The sequence below is a fragment of the Ictidomys tridecemlineatus genome, chromosome 6 (genome assembly GCF_052094955.1).
Source record: "Ictidomys tridecemlineatus isolate mIctTri1 chromosome 6, mIctTri1.hap1, whole genome shotgun sequence".
NCBI lineage: Eukaryota > Metazoa > Chordata > Mammalia > Rodentia > Sciuridae > Ictidomys > Ictidomys tridecemlineatus.
The window spans coordinates 17,239,193-17,257,112 of NC_135482.1; the positions used below are offsets into that span (position 1 = coordinate 17,239,193).

Consider the following 17,920-nt stretch of genomic DNA (forward strand, 5'->3'; position numbering starts at 1 on the left):
CACTGGACACAGCCTGCACCTTGAACTGCTGTAAATTTAATGGGCCTGCTCTGACCTGCTGGCCAGGAAGCAGGCTCCAGCCAGGCCAGTGGGGGCCTTTGGCTCAGGAGCACTCCTGAGCCAGCCGCCCCTTGGTGTCCTGGCTGAGCAGTTGACCCTGACTTAATGGGACCACGACGTGGGTGTCCAGGGCCAGCTCTCCAGCGGGCTGCTTCCTTTGGAGCCAAATCAATATTTATTAATGATCTGCCCCCCACTCCCCGGGTGACTCTGACTTCACAGAGGGCCTCTGTTGCACCAGCCGGCCGAGTCATTCATTAACCGGGGCCCGGTGGCCTGTGGAGGGGCCTGTGGAGGCCGGCCTACCGCCAGGGTATTTGGCAAGGTCATTAATGAGCTAATCTGATTGAACTTTTCAAAACAGAGGCCTGGGTCGCAGGGGTCAGTCTCTACTCCCAGTTCTGTGAGACCCGGGTACGTGGGGGGAATCTGCAGCCTTCAGTGAAAAAGAGAAAGCATAGAAGGAGGAGAATGTAGGCGGAAAAGGCTCAGGAGAGAGGGCCCAGGGTGTCCCAGGACTTCTTCCAGCCTCTTTGGGGTCCTGCTTCAGCTTAATACCTCTGGTCTCGCTCCAGGTGGGGGGACAGGAGCCAGTGTGGCCTGGGGCTGACCTACACAGGTGGAAAATTCTAATATTGGCCCAGCCAGTTCAGTGACCTTGAGCAAGCCACTTTGTGTATTTGTGCCTCAGTTGACCCCTGAGTGGATGGAAATAATAATGTCCACCTCCTAGAGATAGAGGAGACAGTGGAACCAAGCCAACCACTTAGCTCTGATCTGTTATACAGTAAGTTCTCTCTCTCTCTCTCTCTCTCAAAAAAAAAAAAGTAACTTTAGAGGAGAAATATAACTTTTTGGCCAGTATAGAATTTGGGAACACGCGTATAGGCTCTGGCTCTGTTACCAGTGGCCTGCCCTGACTGTATTTAACCAGGCAAGCATCTCTAGGGTTTCTTGTGAGGTTCAAATACAAGGACTGATGACGCAGATCAACCTGCTGTGAGTCGGTTGCTTCCCACCCTGAACAAGTAGGCAATGAGGGATGGGTTCTCTGGCCCATTTCACAGATGAAAAGCCAGGATCCCAGGAATTAGGGAATCGGCTCAGACGTGTATGGTTTGTCGGTGCGAGAGAGGAAACTTGAGCTCAGACCTGCCGGCTTCCTGGGTGCTTATGTCCCTTGCATGATATCAAGTGTCAGTACAACTGGACTTGGGGTTGAGCCTGTCTGGGGGTCCTGCCTTTAGCTCCTGGGGTCCTTGGACTGGGCTCGTCCTTCATGTTTTGCACAGCCAGGAAGTGAACCACTGCTGAGGGACATCCTACTATAGTCATTTACAAATGGAAAACTAGCAAGAGAGAGATTAAAGAATTTGCCCCAAATCCCAGTGTTACAAAGTAGCTTTGGGTCTTGGAACAGGATCTATGTCCTTAGCCCCCAGGGTTTGCCACTTCTCCAGCCTGGCTGTATTTGGAGCTTTTTTGGGGGGTGATAATGGGGCCCAGAAGCCACCAGAGGCCTCTGGACTCTAGTGGATACCCTGTGACCTTGCAGTGCTGCTGTGGGGGGTCCCTCACAGCCTCTGACCAGGTCCTGGGCTCAAAGGCCTGTGGTTGGTAGCCTGCTTTGATCTTTTGTCTTTTTGACTTGAATACTTGAGTCTTTGTAACTCTCTCATATTGTATGCATTGTTGCTTTCCGTAAGGTGTCTGAACTAAGCCTTGTGGCCCAACTAGTCTTTCCCCTTTGGAGGAAGAAAAAGTTAACAAGGAGCTGGAAATAGCTGGCTCTGCTGCCCTCTGGTGGTCTGTTGGGAGACAACCAAGCTCCCAGCTCTGAGTCCTGCCCCAACAGGCTATGTGTGGCATTGTCCCTTTGGTGAGAAAAAAAAAGGGGAAATGGCAGGTGGGATGGGTTTGAGGGCTGAACAAATGCAGTGACTATGTTTCCAGGAAATAAAGGATGGTGACACATTGGTTGCAGCAGGAGCTTCTTTGCATGTGTCCTCTGATCAGCTCTCCATAGGATCCCAGAGATCCCAGAGATCTCAGAATAAGAAATCCCAAAGGGATTATAGCAAGTGACTCTAGCACCCTGTTATGGGTGGGGGGATGAGGCCAGGGTTAGAAAGACTAATATTAAAGTGGGACCAAGAATTGGCTTTTTTTTTTTTTTTTTTTTTTTTTTACACTAGTCTTTCTTCTAACTCCCGTCCCTCTTCCTCCTCCTTAATGGTCATAACTAAACTCCTTGTCACTTCATGCTCATGGTTACCACTGAGAATTGACTGTGGGTGAGTCACTTGTGCTAAGATGTGTCACATTTGCTATAGTCTTCCATTCAGCCAATATGGAAAGATCATTTCAATCCATGTTATGGATAAAGAAGTGAAGGATCAGTTTCACAACGACACAACTGATTTACTTTCTAGCTTTGCTGGAAAATATTCTACTCTTTCCTCTGTGGTGTGATAAACTTGGGGCAGAGCAAAAAAAAAATTGAATATACCCCTACCTATTTACAATCATGAGAAGCATAATGATATTTCAGTCAACAATAGACCACACAGACAATGATGGCCCTATAGATTATATCATTAAGTGACCTTGTAGCCATCTTAGCTTGTGTAAGCACACCTGTGATTGTCATGCACGGCACAATTGCCTAGGAATGCATTTCTCAGAAAGTGTTTGTTATTAAGTAAACACACACACACACACACACACACACACACACACACACACACACGCCTCCTGTATCTTCTAGCTGAATAAAAATGGTATTCACTAGGTGCTGATACTATTCTCAAAAAATCCTATATGTTCACTTACTAAACTATATATTGTTTTATAAAGTATCGTGTTATAGTATTGTCATTTTTATTTTACAGACAAGAAAACTAAGGCACAAAGAGGTTGATAACTTGTCCTTGTCCCACAGATAGTAAGTGTAAAGAAAAGATTTAAGTCGGGGCTCCCTGTACTGTTGGGCTCTTACTCCAACTCTCCCCGAGACAAATAAGAACCCGCTCAGGACTAGGGACGCATTCTGACTGTCTCAGGTCCCATTGAGATTTGGCGAGGTATGGTCATGCCGCCAGGATCTTCACCCTGGGGTCTGGAGGCACAGAATATTCTTTGAAATAGCACCCCCTGACTGAGGTAAGGAAGAGAAGAGATAAGCAGTATTGGTTAAGTGGGGGATGGAAAGGGATCCCTTGCACACTGTTGGTGGGAATGTAAATTAATACAGCCATAATGGAGAAGAGCATGGTGGCTCCTCTTAAAAATGGAGCTACATGCGGTCCGGCGGTTCTACTTTTGGGGGGAAAAATCTTGGAGAGACATCTGCATTCACACTCTCACTGTAGCCTTATTCCCGGAAGCCAGGGTATGAAAACAACCTCAGTGTCTACACTGATAGATGAATGGATAAGGACAGTGAGTACAAAATGGAGTACTACTCAGTGGGATGATAAAGAAGAAGATCTTGCAACATTAGTGAATCTTGAGGGCATTACACTAAGTGAAATAATCCTACCACAAGGACAGACAGATAGTGCAGGATTTTCACTTATATATGGAATCTAAAAAAGTCAAATTCATAAAACCAGATAGTAAAATAGCGGTTGCTGGGGGCTGGGAGGAGGGAGAAATGGGGACATGTTGATCAGTGGGTATAAAGTTTTGGTTATAAGGTGAGTAAGTCCTGGGGGTATAATGTACAGCATAGTGTCAATGGTTAATTACAATGTAATTGCCAAGCGCTATCTTAAGTATTGTCAACACACACATGCACTCACACACACACACACACACACACACACACAAACACACACAAATGGTAGCCACATGAAGTGATGGGTGTGTTCATTAACATGATTGTGGTAATCATCCACACACTGTTCATCTTTTTCAAGAACTTCCTGGCATTAGTGAATATTTGCATTTATCCCTTACTTATTTCATGGTGCCCTGGCTGGGATGTAAGCACCACAAGGAGCCAATGTTACAGTCACTCTGGTGGCTACCATGCCCAGTGCCGGGTACATAGTAGGTGCTCACTTCACGTTTGTGGAATCTTCTTTATGTCAGAGTCCCCCAGTCAAGAAGGCCTAACTTACCTTGTCTCAGGTGGCAGCTGCTGGAACTGTGGGTGATTCTTAGGCAAAGGAGATGATGGAGGAATGGTAACAGGAGGCTGTGGAATGGAGGAGTTGGGGTTATCAATGGGGCTTCATGCAGGGCAGAGGGATAGGCCTCCTTGCCCAGGTGGGTGCCATTCACTAAACCCTTTGGTGACAGTGTTCTGGAGAAGCCAGAAAGGTCCCATGGGAGATCCTGAGCCCTGCCTGTCCACAGGAGGCCGTTCTTTCCCAAGTTCTTCTGAAGTTGGCTGGGAAACAGCCCCATGCTGGACTCAAGGAGAAAGAAGAGCTGGGGAGGAGGTCAGCTGATGAGGTGGGAGGCCAGGTCCCATGCCAGGCGGGCAGAGCATGGTGCTGAGTCACGGAGACTTTGGAGTCTCAGCTGTTGGGAGCAAGGAGGTCTATTAGTGGTCTTGCCCTTGTTGTTCCCCAGTTTCCTTGTCTGCAAGATGGGGTAACAGTACTTCCTGCTGCTCAGCACCATGAAGACTGATGTGTTGGACAGCACCTGGTCCGGAGCCAATGCTACACATGCGTCCACTGCCATTACCAGCACAAGCTTGGCTTCTGTCCTGACCACCCCTAGGGAGTTGATCTCAGAAGTGGGCTGGGATGGAGGGACATGGAAATCTCCAGAAACTACAAAGAGCCAGTCGGGCAGTCGGGCTCCAGAGCCAAAAGTGGCAGGATAGATTGGTGGTCAAGACCAAAGATGATAGAATTGTCTGGGCCAGCATTTGCACCCTGACTCCACTGCTTACTCACAGCGTGTGGTTGAGCTAGCCGTGCGTACCCCAAATTCCCGAAACCCAGAGATCTCTGAAATAAAAGGGCTCAATAAGCCCTTTTACTGAGCCATTGTAGATGATGGCCAGAAAGGACCAGTCCTGGAATAAGGACCAGGCCAGAAAGGACTGGTCCCTGTCCTCTACTGCCAGCAACAGGACAATGAGGCAGAAGTTGGAAAAATATCTGCTCAACCTTAACGAACCAGACAACTCCAGAGTGAAAGACTGGGGAAGGCACAAGCTGTTTTCATTGAACCTATATTGGCCATAGAAAAGTGAGGTGGGATTATAGGAAGCAGGGAAGGCTTTGGGCTAGGAGGACGTCCACAAGGAGAGGTAGCCATTGCCTCTGGATTGGTTTGGGGCTGCAAGCAGGATGCCGTGGTACCTAGGGGTTCACAATAAATTTAAGTTAAGGTTTTTAACACACATTCAAAAATATAAAATGCTATTTTTTGTCTGTAAAAGCTATTAGCTTGTTACTAATTAACCTCCCTCGTCTCTTCTCCCTTCTCCCGCCTGCATAATTAAATTTAGGACATCTCTTGCCTCTGTTTTCGTATCTGTGATAGAGGGCTACCAAGAGTTATTGAGAACAGAACTCAGTGTTAGTTTTTATTGTTGACATGGCTGATAAAGAGCTTAAGCAGATCCGAGCTACAGAAAAGAGGCTCTAAGCTGAGGGTATGAACACCTGAACACCATCCAGGTGTGTGCTGGAAAGTCGTCCAATCTTGTCCTTGTTCACGGACAGCATCTCCCCAGATTGGCCACTAGATGGTAGACATGCTCTTTTCTGCCCTTCCTGAGCAGGTCGGACTCAAACCCTCCCTGTGCCAGACCTGGGCTGTGCCCACTGCCTACTTTCTCATTTACTCCTGGCGTCAAACCTCAGATTAAAACAGATGCTCCACCAAAAATACCGAGTGAGCACAGTGCCTGGCACACAGCAAGATTTTTAAAATATTTGCTCTTCCTTCTGTTTTTATCATTATTATTCCCTTTTACAGAGAAGAGACGGAGACACAGAGAGGATAAGGAGGCAGAAGAAACCTGGGTTCCAAGCCAGAGCTAGGGGGTCAAGTTCAGCTGTGTCCCCCGAGGCTCATCTAAGCACTGGGTTGCCCTGGCTCTTCTCCTCTCCTCCCTGCACATGTTCTGGATCAACACTGTGAGATCTTAAACCAGCTATTTAGACTTTCAGAGGCTTACTTTGTCACCTGTACAGTAGAGGTCATAATGCCTTCCTCATTTTGGAGACACTCCAGAAACAGCAACTAGACCAGAGTAGACACTGTGGCTGGTGGTTACTGCTGTCAGTGCCTCGTGTTAACATATCTAGAGCTAGTTCTTCAGTTCCTTCACTCTTCTTTCTTCCTGGAACTACAAAATACTCCTGGTCCCTGCTCTTATGGAGCTTACAGTGCCAATATTCCTAGTCTCTGTTCACTTCTGGGGTAATTTCTTCCCAGTGTGTCTGCTTTCCTGGAAGCCCCAGGGATTTGGATGATATCACCTCCTTATTTCCCTGGGGTCTCTCTCTCTCTCTGCAAAACCCCATGGTTCAGGGTTTTGTGAGCCACAAGACTCAGGCCCTGTCTCCTCCCTACAATAGCAAGTCCACAAGGTTTTTAGATACTGCAAGGTGCCTCCAAATCCCACACTACCGGGACCCACCCACTCTGCTTCAATATTGACTTTCAAACTGGCTTTTGGATTAGAAATATTTTTCCAGCATATCTGGGGAGACACAAGTAGGAAGATGGGGTCTCATGAGACCATCCTTGTTTATAATAGAACAGTTCTGGTATTTATAGTTTGGGACTATATAATATGCTAAAAAGTCATAGAAGACAACTAATAGGATGGGTGAGAGGGAGAAGAGTTTGAGATAATTCAGGAAAATCCCCAGGAAAGAGAATCTGTTTGGGATATACTTCAAAATTTAATTTTCCAAGAAAATTAAATAATGAACTTTTCAATTACAGGAGTTTAGGGGTTGTGTGGAAACCTTCTTGCTGACACCATCAATATGACCGGCTGGGGCCAGGCCTGTGCTTTCTGACTCAGCCACATCCTGCGGATCAGCACTCAGGACTTTGCCTTTTCTGTGTTGCAGTGCCCTGGTTCCCAAGGACCATTCAAGAGCTTGACAGGTTTGCCAATCAGATTCTGAGCTATGGCGCCGAACTGGATGCCGACCACCCGGTGAGTGCATGGCCCTTGGGATGCTCTGGGAGAGAGTCTTTCATTGACCCCCTCCTCCCACATCCTCATCTTGTAGCTGTGTGTTTGTTTACTTCTGCCACAAATATTTATTGAGTTCCCACTTACACCAGGGCTGCAGAAGCAAAGACTGACTTGTTAGACTTCACGTCATCTTCATTATCACCGTTATGCTTGGAGCAAATATGACTCCCTGTCCAGAAACTGTCTATTATATATACAAAGGTTCACATGCATGATCTGTATTTCTGCATTTGTGCATTCTATGAAGGCTTAAATCAAGTGCCTGGGAAGGGCAGAGTGTCCTAACAACTCTGCCAGCTGCAAAGGGTGGTGGGGAGTGGTGACATTGGACCTGGACCTTAGAAGCCGAGTCCCAGATGCTGGTCAGATGAGGGAAGGGGAGGCTCGGTGGTGGGGAGGAGGGTGTATGTGAAGGCCCAGGGTCTGCAAGGGTGGGGGACTGGCTGGTCAGTGTGTCGGGTGAGGATGGGAGCTAAAGTGGGGCTGTGGTTACATTTTCAAAGAGCTAAAGCACCAGCATGAGGAACTTGACTGTGCCTCTGCCTGTGGGCAGGGATGGCTCCTTTAAAGCATTCTGAGTAGAGGACGGGGCTGGGGGGATTCTTCTTGTTCCCTCTTCTGTGGGCAGAATCCTGGCTGCAGCTCAGGGTGGGCTCTGAGGGCCTCCCTGGGCGTGAAGGGCACCAGCCTGTTGAGCACCCTCCATTCATTGCCAGACAAACAGCTCCCTGGTCTTTAAGGACTCAGAAGCTGTTTAGGTGCAGGAGGGTTTGGCGTGGCTCTGTGCAGGGAGCATCTGCCTCCCATCCAGAGACTGTGTTTTGCTCAGGACCTTGTGGGTCCTGACGGCTGGGGTGAAGCTGGCTCTTCCCAAAGATACTCCTCGGCAAGCAACACAGAGGCCTCCATCTCCCTGACATGTAGAGGCTGACCAAGGGCAAACGCTCTCTGCAGGGTCCCCGCCAAGCTTGGGCTGCTTGGACTCAGAGCCCAGCGCTCACAGCACCTGGGGACAAAGGCCTGGCTGGTGGCAGAAATCCAGCTCTTTGCAGGAACAAAGGTGGGGAAGCTTTTTTAGGGGCAGTCTGACCTTTTAAAATATGGACAACTGATGATGCTTGCTCTAATTCAAATAGTCAAACCCCCTGTAGTGGAATTGAACATACAGAAAAGCATGAGGGAGAACTTGAAGATCAGCCATAATTTCAATTATTTCTATTTTTCTCTTCCTACTATTCTGTGTGTGATTTTTTGTTTAAATAAGAGAAAGTATTTGCAAACAAAAACAAAGAAGAATTCGCTCCTATTCCCCAGACTTCAAGACAGAAAAAAAAAATCATCTATTATTATGCTGTCCTAAAATAATCAACTTTATATTTGGGTATGCTTCCTGTATCCCTATGTATTATGGCAGTGCACTAATAAATATGTTAATATATGACATTATATTACATATAACTAGATAAATAGGTTTCTATAATAAACTAATTTATTGATTATCATAATTAATATGCATGTATTAATAAAAGTATATATGAATATATATACGTATATATATTTGCTAATGCAGTTCTTGCTAAGCAGCACCCAACAGTGAGTCTTGAGGAAGTTTCCAGTCTTCCCTGTTTATCCATGTAGTGAAGGTCCTGCCTGTTCATCTTCACGTGAACTTCCAGGGGCTTCCTCAAATATTCATTGTGAAGTTAAACTAAATTATCCTAAACTGGGGGCAGAAATGGTATTTCAGTCTCCAAATCTATACTACTCAAATAGTTTGTCCAAGAATCAAGGGACGTGGAGGTCCCGGATCCATCTTCCCATGTAGGATGCAGACCACTCTGGAGCCGGGTGGCAGAGGTCACCCCAGGCAAGGCTCCGATACGCTCTTGGATGGGCCTCCAATGTGGCACTCCAGCCATCTGTCCCGTTAGCCCAGCCTCTCCAAGGTCTCCTCTCAGGAAGGGATCCGTCCCGCTGGAAGCCAGCCATCAGTATCCCTCTCCTCCCAGGGTTTCTGTGTCTGTCCTCCTGTATCCCTGTAGTCTTCTTGCTGGCCTTTCTCCCTGGTCATTTGAGGCAGGAGGAGAGGAAGCCAGTCCAGAGAGAGGGACATGTCCTTCCCCGAGTCTTCATGTCCTCTCGGAGGATTGGCCTTAATGCTCTGGAATGCTTTCTTCTCCGCCAACCCAAGCCCCACCTCTGGCTCCCTGGCCTTTCAGTGTCATGAATTTTATCGTAAAAATACGACTTATCAGGTACACAGTCCCCCGAAGAGGAGGCGCCAGGCTCTCGCTGTTCCTTGGATTTCTCATCAGGTTCTGGGAGCCGGAGCCAAGCACAGTGCAAACCCTCCAGGGCGCCTCTCCGCAGCCCCCCAGGCCCCCAGGCCTGGCCTCAGCGTGAGAACCTGAGCCCACACCAGCCGGCGGCGAGCAGGGGCTGTTCTCCCAGGGACCCTCTGTTCTGCTCTGTGCCCTTGCAGACAGTCTGATCCCTCCTTTCCTGACCCCTGCCTTTGGCAAGGGGCCTTAATTTTTGACCCAGTATCTCACATCAGGGCCTCCAAAATAGCCGCTGTGAGAAATGAGGGGAAGGAAAGGTTGTCACCGAAAGAGAGACATCTGCCTTTGGGCTTTGGCTAAGTGGGAAAGTGAGACGGGGTGGCTGTTCTTCCCCCTGCGCCTCCTGCTCTGCCGTAGGCCTCTGTCCTCCCCTCCTTCCCTTCTTCCTTCCACAAACATTCATTAAGCTAATGATGTGAACAGCTAACATTTCCCGAGCACAGGCTGCGAGCCGGGCACGATGCATGTGTCTTTAAATCTAAATGTTGGTCACCAGCCTGGGACGGTTCTGCTCTTCATCTTCTGATGAGAAGTCTCAGGTGGAGAGGGCCGCGGGGCCTCTGGTGGATGTGAACTGTGTTCCAGGCCAGGTGAATGAAAGGAGGTTGGAGTGACAAATAGACATGACCCCTGCCCTCCAGAGGCTTCCAGGTGTGAGGCAGACGGTGAAGGTGTGTCAGAGTGATACCAGAAGGAACTGGGACAGCCTCTGTTTTTTGTTTGTTTTTTTTTGGTGCCGCAGTGGATTGAACCCAGGGGTACTTCACCACTGAGCCACATCCTCAGCCCTTTTTATTTTTTATTTTGAGACAGGGTCTTGCTAAGTTGCTTAGGGCCTTACTAAGTTACTGAGGCTGCATTCGAAACTTGCGATCCTCCTGCCTCAGCCTCCTGAGTTTGCTGGGATGATAGGCATGCACCTTCGTGCCTGCCTTGGCACAGCTTCTGTAAACGTGGTGTGGGCAAATCCCGGTCTCATTTAATTTCAGTTTCCAAAAGTGGCCGTGCTGGGCCTGCCCCCCTAGATGCTTTCCCTTGTTCTTTCCCTGATGGAAAACCTCAACCCATCTTGGGAGGCTTAGCTCCTCTCCCCTGCCCTCCTAAGCTTTCTCATGTCTCTTTCCAGGCTTCAGCATTTCACATGATTGCTGTAGGAAGAACTGTGTCTCAGGGATGGTCGTATCTCAGTGGGTTCACACTTTGAGCACAGAGCATCAGATCCAAGTAAATTCCCTCTTCCTTTCCTCATGCCTAAAACCTCATAAGGCCACAAGATTATATACACACACCAGCAAAAGGGTCTCATGTGTATTTCCCATACTGTAGTCTATGACGAAATCCCATAATCGAACCAAGGAATGTGGTATTCTATGATCCATTTTAAGATGTTTTGTAGAGACCAGTCATTTCTACAAAAATGAAACCCATTCATCTTCATGTTTCCCCATGGAACTCCCTGTCCGTGAAATACTTAGTAACACTACCTTGAAAGCTCTTGTTCTATGGAACACGGTTTGGGTCATGATCAGTTAAATAGTAACTCAGACCTGGTTTAAGAAGTCAGTGTGTGCTGTTAGTTCTACGGGCACCATGGTCTGGAAGGGTTAGGGAGGCCTTCTAGAAAGGGGGAGACCTGAGTTGAGCCCTCTAACAACCAATGTAGGCTTACTGTCTATCAAACCAGCCCCAAGTCTCCACAGCCTCAACCAATAAAAATGCACTTGCAGCGTAGCTCAGTGGAGAAGCTGCATTACACTCCAGAGACCAAGCCCTCATGGCTGCACCCTCCTCCAGCTCCCCAGAGCCCTTCCTTTTCTTCCAGCACCTGGGATGGGGGAAAGAAGGAGCAAGAATTGCTCTTGGGAGGTTCTTCTGGACCATGCTGGAGACAGCTCACATCCCTCCACTCAAATTCTACCATGTAGAACTCGGCCGTGGGGCTAGTACCAGTCACACAGGAGACCAAGTCAAGCACTTAGCAATGCGCCCTAAATAAAGGAGGCAGGACAGATCTTGGGGAGCACCAGCAGCCTCTGCCACTCAGAGCCGAACCCCAGGGTCCCCTGACCCAGCTGACTTGGTGCCTGTGCTTCAGTCTTGTGAAGATGGCACTAGAGGGGGCTGTCGGGGGAGAAACACCAGCCACCACAGCTGTCCTTCTGTGTGGAGCTCCACATCTGGAGCTAAGTCTCTCCAACTGCTTTTTCATCCTTCTCCGTGTGGGTGTTGAGTTCCCTGCTCACCAGCAAATTCCCCAGAAACAGGATATGTTCTCCAGGGCTTCTCTCCTTTCCTCTTTCATTCGCCCTCTGTCCTTCTCCACCTGGGGCTGTCACAGTCTGTTCTAAGGGTCAGCCATCCAGCTGAGTCATCAAAGGCCCCTGCCCTCTTATTAGCTGCTCTGCCAAGGCCTAGTTTTCACAGTTAAAAACAACTGAAATACAAGCACACGGTGAACACCTGTGCACGATCCATTTGACTCATTAACGAGGAACCGTCAAGATATGACAAAGATGGTGCAAAGGACACGAGACACCAAAGTATATATAGTCAATAGGAAACAGAACCCTGGCTCAGATCACAAAGAGGGACGCACCGATGACTAATGTCCACCAGGCAATGCAACCACAGTCCATAAGTATGACTTTTTTTTTCTCCTAGACAGAGATCAATTGCAACTTTACCCTAAAATAAACATTTTGCAATTTTTAATCTAAAAGTCAGCATCCACTTTGAAGATTCTTAATTAATAGGTAGTAAATATGTTTTCCAAGATCAGACAGTGAGCTTGGAAGACCACGCTCTAAGATGACATTGAAAAGACATAGGGTAATTTTGTTTTGCAAAATCACCAAGTTTTTGTAAAATTTGTTCTTAATAGTTACTACTCAGGGGTATTCCAAGTGGGCTATACACTGACAATTAAGTGATAAGGAAGACAAACAGGTTCTGTGTTTGGTTGTAATCAATAAGCATGATGGTCTTATAAAAGGAGAGAGACAACAGATGTTGCAGAGGGAAGCCAATAAACTTTGGGGAAATCAAAGAAGGTCTCTAAAGGAGCCATTTAAATCCAGATGGAAAGAAGAGGTCGTCGCTCATTGATCAAATCCAAGTCATAAGCAAGAGCACGTGTGAAGACCTTCATTTGGGGAAGAGTGGCAGGTTTAAGGAATTGATAAAAAGACCAGTACAACTGGGAGTCCCATTGGAGAACAGCAGTGGCTCAGCCTAGGGCAGGGGACATAGACAGGACCAGATCCCATAAAGCTTGGTGGACTGTGCGAAGGGCTTTGGACTTTATTGCAAAGCAATGCGAAGCCCTTTTAGGTTCTTCAGGAGGGGATAACCCTTGAATATTTGTGTCTTCCAAGTCTCCTTGGGCTGAAATAGAGGAGGCAAGCAGGCTCTGGAGAAGCCACTTGGAGGGTAGTTGAAAGACCACCTGGACAGCAGACACAGAAGTCCAGGCAGGAAGGGAAAGTGGCCTGAATGAAGGAGGAACAGTGAAAATGAAGAAGGTGGCAGGGATGTTTGGAAGGTTGAGTGGGCGGAAATGGATTACTGAACACCAAGGAAGAAAGTGGGGGGAAGCTGACTCCAGCACATGGGCCTGACCAGCTAGGTACCCAGATCCTCTCCACAATAGGCTTCTTGGTCTTCTCAGTAGTGACCAGGACAGCAACCCGGAGTGAGCTAGGGCAGGGTCATGGTCAGCCAGTGTTTCCCCTGTCCATTGGTTTGCAAGCCTCCTCTGGCCAGTCTCTATCGTGTGGGCATGATAGGCACCTAGTAAATACCAGCTTGAAACTCTTGTCCCCTGGGTTCTTATGAAATGTGAAAAGCCTCTCATTACTGGCCTACGTGAAACGTGAATAGCAAAGTGAGAATTCTGCAGGTGTCATTTATAAGGCCCAAGGTGGGTGGTGGGACTCTATAAGCTATTCCAGAGAATCCCCTCCGTGCATGCTGCGAAGTTTTGGAGTTTCCCATCATTTTGTGCAAATGTATCATACTTTGAGTATGATACATACTTTGTGCTCAGAACTTTACTTCATGCCCTACCTCCATTACTGAATCCAATCCTCACAATCCTGTGAGGTGCCTAGGATTAACGATTCCATTTTATTGATAAGGAAACCAAGGCTCTGATAGGTAAATCAACCAACACTGGAGGCCATGCTTCGGTTGATGAATGGATTCTGATTCCAAGCCAGCCTGTCTGACTTTAAAACCTGTGTCCTTTTCCTCATTTATCCTAAAGATGGCATTTCTGGGGTTTACTCTGAGTTAGAATATCAAGAAAGATGAACTAAATGACTCAGTCTAGAAGAATCGTTGGGAGACTTTTCTATATTGTTAACCCCCAGTCCCACTCCCACCCTGCCACAGTCGTACCGGCAAATAACAAACTACTGAACTTAAGGAACCATATGAAGACTTCAGGCAATATTATAATTTTGCATCCTGTCAAATTCTCTGCTCTTTCCCCTGGCTCTCCTCCTCATTGCCAACTTTCCCTCACCACTCACTCCTTCACCAACAATGTATTTTTCCTGTCAAAACATACTTGGTTACTTGCAGTGCAACCAAAATTGCTGCTATTAGCTTAATTGAGACAGGGTGATTATAAATAAATGACATGCAGTGCTACCGAAATTGCTGCTATTATCCAAATCAAGACAGGGTGATTAGTTGTCACCAACAGCAGCTTCATTGAGAAAGCATTTCATGTGGATGGCCACAGAGACTCCGGGGTCACCTGACAGCCCAAAAGATGCAAGCCCAACTCGTGGAGAGGCTGGGCTTCAGGACCAGAGATCTCTCTGGCCATTAGTCACTGAGAGGGCAGAACTCCCTGGGATCTGCCTGGTGGGCACTCCTTGCAGGCTGATAGTAACATAAAGCTGGAAAAGGCCTTGGTTGAAACTCTCTCACGTAGAAAGTCTGTGTGGCATATGATAGGTGTGTTCACACAACTCAGTATGTGACTCTTCTGTCACTTTCCCAAGATGACTTAAGATGGATTTTAATATTACTTTGCTTTCTTTCCAAATTATGAAAGATTCATACTCACTGTAGGAAGCTTCAAATGCACAAATAGTATAGAAGAATAAAACATGGCCTCCCACTACTTACAAGTAACATTTATTAGAGCTTGGTGTATTTTTTCCACCATTTCATTTATATAATTTTATTTTCCCTCTGACACAGTTGATGCTAGACATACAACTTGTATTAAGCTTTTGTTTTCACAGGTGGCAAAACATTAGGCCACACAGCATATTATAGATCAACCGTGGAGCCAGGTGGGGAAGAGACATAGCCACAGGCATCCTATTCTGGAGGCAGCATGAGACGGGGATCCACTGATTAAAGGAATTCTTCTCTTGCTTCCCCGATCCTCTCATTCAGCTCTCAAATCTCAATTGCCAGCCTGGGTAGGATCAGAAAACCCTGATGAAGTTGCTGGTTCTGCAGCTAAGGACCCTTTAGCAAATGGCCCAGTGGGATTAATTGTCCTCATTTCTAGATCAAAATATACACACATTCCCCAAGGTGCCTGGAGCAAAGGTTCATTTTATAGCTAGGGACTAGAAATGACATTTCTACTGACTATTAAGACGGACAGTAAGAATGACAAATATTAAATTTATATTTAAACGTACATTTTGAGTCCTAAGCATGCACATGTACACAGATACGTGTTCTCTGTTTAGTCCAGTAGATGGGTTACTTGTATGCATGTTAATATTGATTGCTTGGAAGTCAAATCACGATTCCAGGTTTTCTTTTCTTTTTTTAATTCTCTGTTTTTTTAAAAAAATATTTGTTTTAATTAGTTATAGATGACAGTGGACTATATTTATGCACTTTGACATATCATACATAGATATAATTTCTTATTTTTCTGAGTGTACATATTGCAGAATCATATTGGTCATGCAGTCACTTATATACATATAGTAATAATGTCGGTTTCATTCTACTACCTTACCTATCCCCACATCCCCTCCCCTCCCCTCCCCTCTCATCACTTCCCTCTGCCTAAGCTAAGGTAATGCTATTCTTCCCCAGTGCCCTCACTTTATTGTGAACTAGCATCTGCATATTACAGAAAACATTTGGCCTTTGGTTTTGTGGGATTGGCTTATTTCACTTAGCATGATATCCTCCAACTCCAACTATTTACTGGCAAATGCCATAATTTCACTCTTCTTTGAAGCTGAGTAATATTCCATTGAGTATATATACCACATTTTCTTTATCCATTCATCTATGGAGGGACACCTAGGTTGAAACATTCATTAAAAGAATAAAAAGTCAACAAATAAATGACCTAACACTACATCTCAAAGCCCTAGGGGGGGGAAAAACAAATCAACACCAAAAGCAGTAGAAGAAAGATAATCATTAAAATCAGAGCTGAAATTAATGAAATCAAAACAAAAGAAACAACCGAAAAAAGAATTGACAAAACAAAAAGTTGGTTCTTTGAAAAAATAAATAAGATAGATAAACCCTGGCCATGTTAATGAAGAGAAAAAGAGAGAAAACTCAAATTACTGAAATACAAGATGAAGAAGGAAATATCACAATGGACACATCTGAAATATAGAAGGTAATTAGAAACTATTTTGAAAATTTATACTCTAATAAAATAGAAAATACTGAAGATGTCAACACATTTCTAGAGACATATGACCTAACTGAATGAGGAGGTCATACATGATTTCAACAGATCAATTTCAAGTAATGGAATAGAGAGCTGAGGGCATCAAAGGAAGAGAAACTACTTGGGGTAGGAGTTATGCTTCCAGGGCATAGCATTGGGGGTCCTGTAATCCTGCCACACAACTAAATGCTTTTTAAAATTTTTAAGCACTGACTTTTGAAAAAAAAAAAGCAATGAAATAGAAAACACCATCAAAAGCCTACCAACCAAGAAAAGCCCAGGACCAGATGAATTCTCAGCCGAGTTCTACAAGACTTTCAAGGAAAAATTAATACCAATACTCCTCAAAGTATTCCATTAAATAGAAAAGGAGAAAACCCTTCCAAACTCATTCTATGATCTAATATCACACTGATACCAAAACTAGACAAAGACACATCAAAGAAAGAAAACGTCAGACCAATATCCCTGATGAACATAGGTAATAAAATTCTTATAAATTGCATACAAAAACATATTAAAAAGATAATGCACCACTATCAAGTGGGGTTCATCCCAGGGATGCAGAGTTGGTTCAACATAATGAAAATCAATAAACATAATTCATCATATTAGTAGACTTAAACCAAGAATCATATGATCATCTCAACAAATGCAGAAAAGCATTTGACAAAATACAGCACACCTTCATGTTCAAAACACTAGAAAAACTAGGGATAGTAGAAACATACCTCAACATTGTAAAAACTGTATATGCTAAACCCAAGGCCAGCATCATTCTGAATGGAGGAAAATTGAGAGCATTCCCACTAAAAAACTGAAACAAGACAAGGATGTCATCTTTCACCACATCTATTCAACATCATCCTTGAAACTCTAGCCAGAGCAAATAGACAAAACAAAGAAATTAAAGGCATACAAATAGGTAAAGAAGAACTAAATATCACTATTTGTTGATGACATGATTCTATATCTAGAAGATCCAAAAATTTCTACCAGAAAACTTCTAGAACTAATAAATGAATTCAGCAAAGTAGCAGGATATAAAATCAACACCCATAAATGAAACACATCCCTATACATCAGTGATGAATCCACTGAAAGAGACATTAGGAAAACTATTCACAATAGCCTCCCAAAACAAAAACAAAAACAAAAACAAAAAACCTGGGAATCCAGGAATCCAGATTTTCTTACAAGATTATTTTACACCAACTTATCTCTGACCAATGGTAGAAAACCCAATGGTAGTCTCAAGTTCCCAGTTTCCTAAGCTTCCCTATCTATAACTAATGATTCCAAACCAGTCAGTTCTCCAGGGAAGACAATAGGGTTAGACATCATCATCACCATGCCACGTGAGAGTCAGCTTTCCGTTGCTCTGATAAAACGCCTGAGAAAATCAACTTACAGGAAGTGAGATTTCTTTTGGCTCATGGTTTCAGAGGCTTCAGTCCATGGTCTCTTACCTCCATTGCTCCTGGGCCTGTAGTGAGGCAGGACATCATGGCGGAAGGGCATGGTGGAGGAAAGCTGTTTACTTACTACATGGTAGTCAAGAAGCAGAGCGTGAGTCGAGGTGGGTGGAGTGGGGCTAGAGGGGAAGGGGCTGGGGACAAACTATATCCCTTAAGTACACTTCTGACCTACGTCCTC

At 45.6% G+C, this 17,920-nt stretch overlaps 1 protein-coding gene across 1 annotated transcript in view; it reads left to right on the plus strand.

Moving 5' to 3' along the window:
* Pah (phenylalanine hydroxylase) overlaps positions 1–17,920 on the plus strand; it is a 69,235-nt gene that overhangs the window by 33,254 nt on the left and 18,061 nt on the right. Inside the window, exon 4 of the mRNA XM_005322350.5 lies at positions 7,116–7,204. Within this exon, the coding sequence (XP_005322407.2) occupies positions 7,116–7,204 (89 nt within the window). The remainder of the gene's footprint in view (positions 1–7,115; positions 7,205–17,920) is intronic.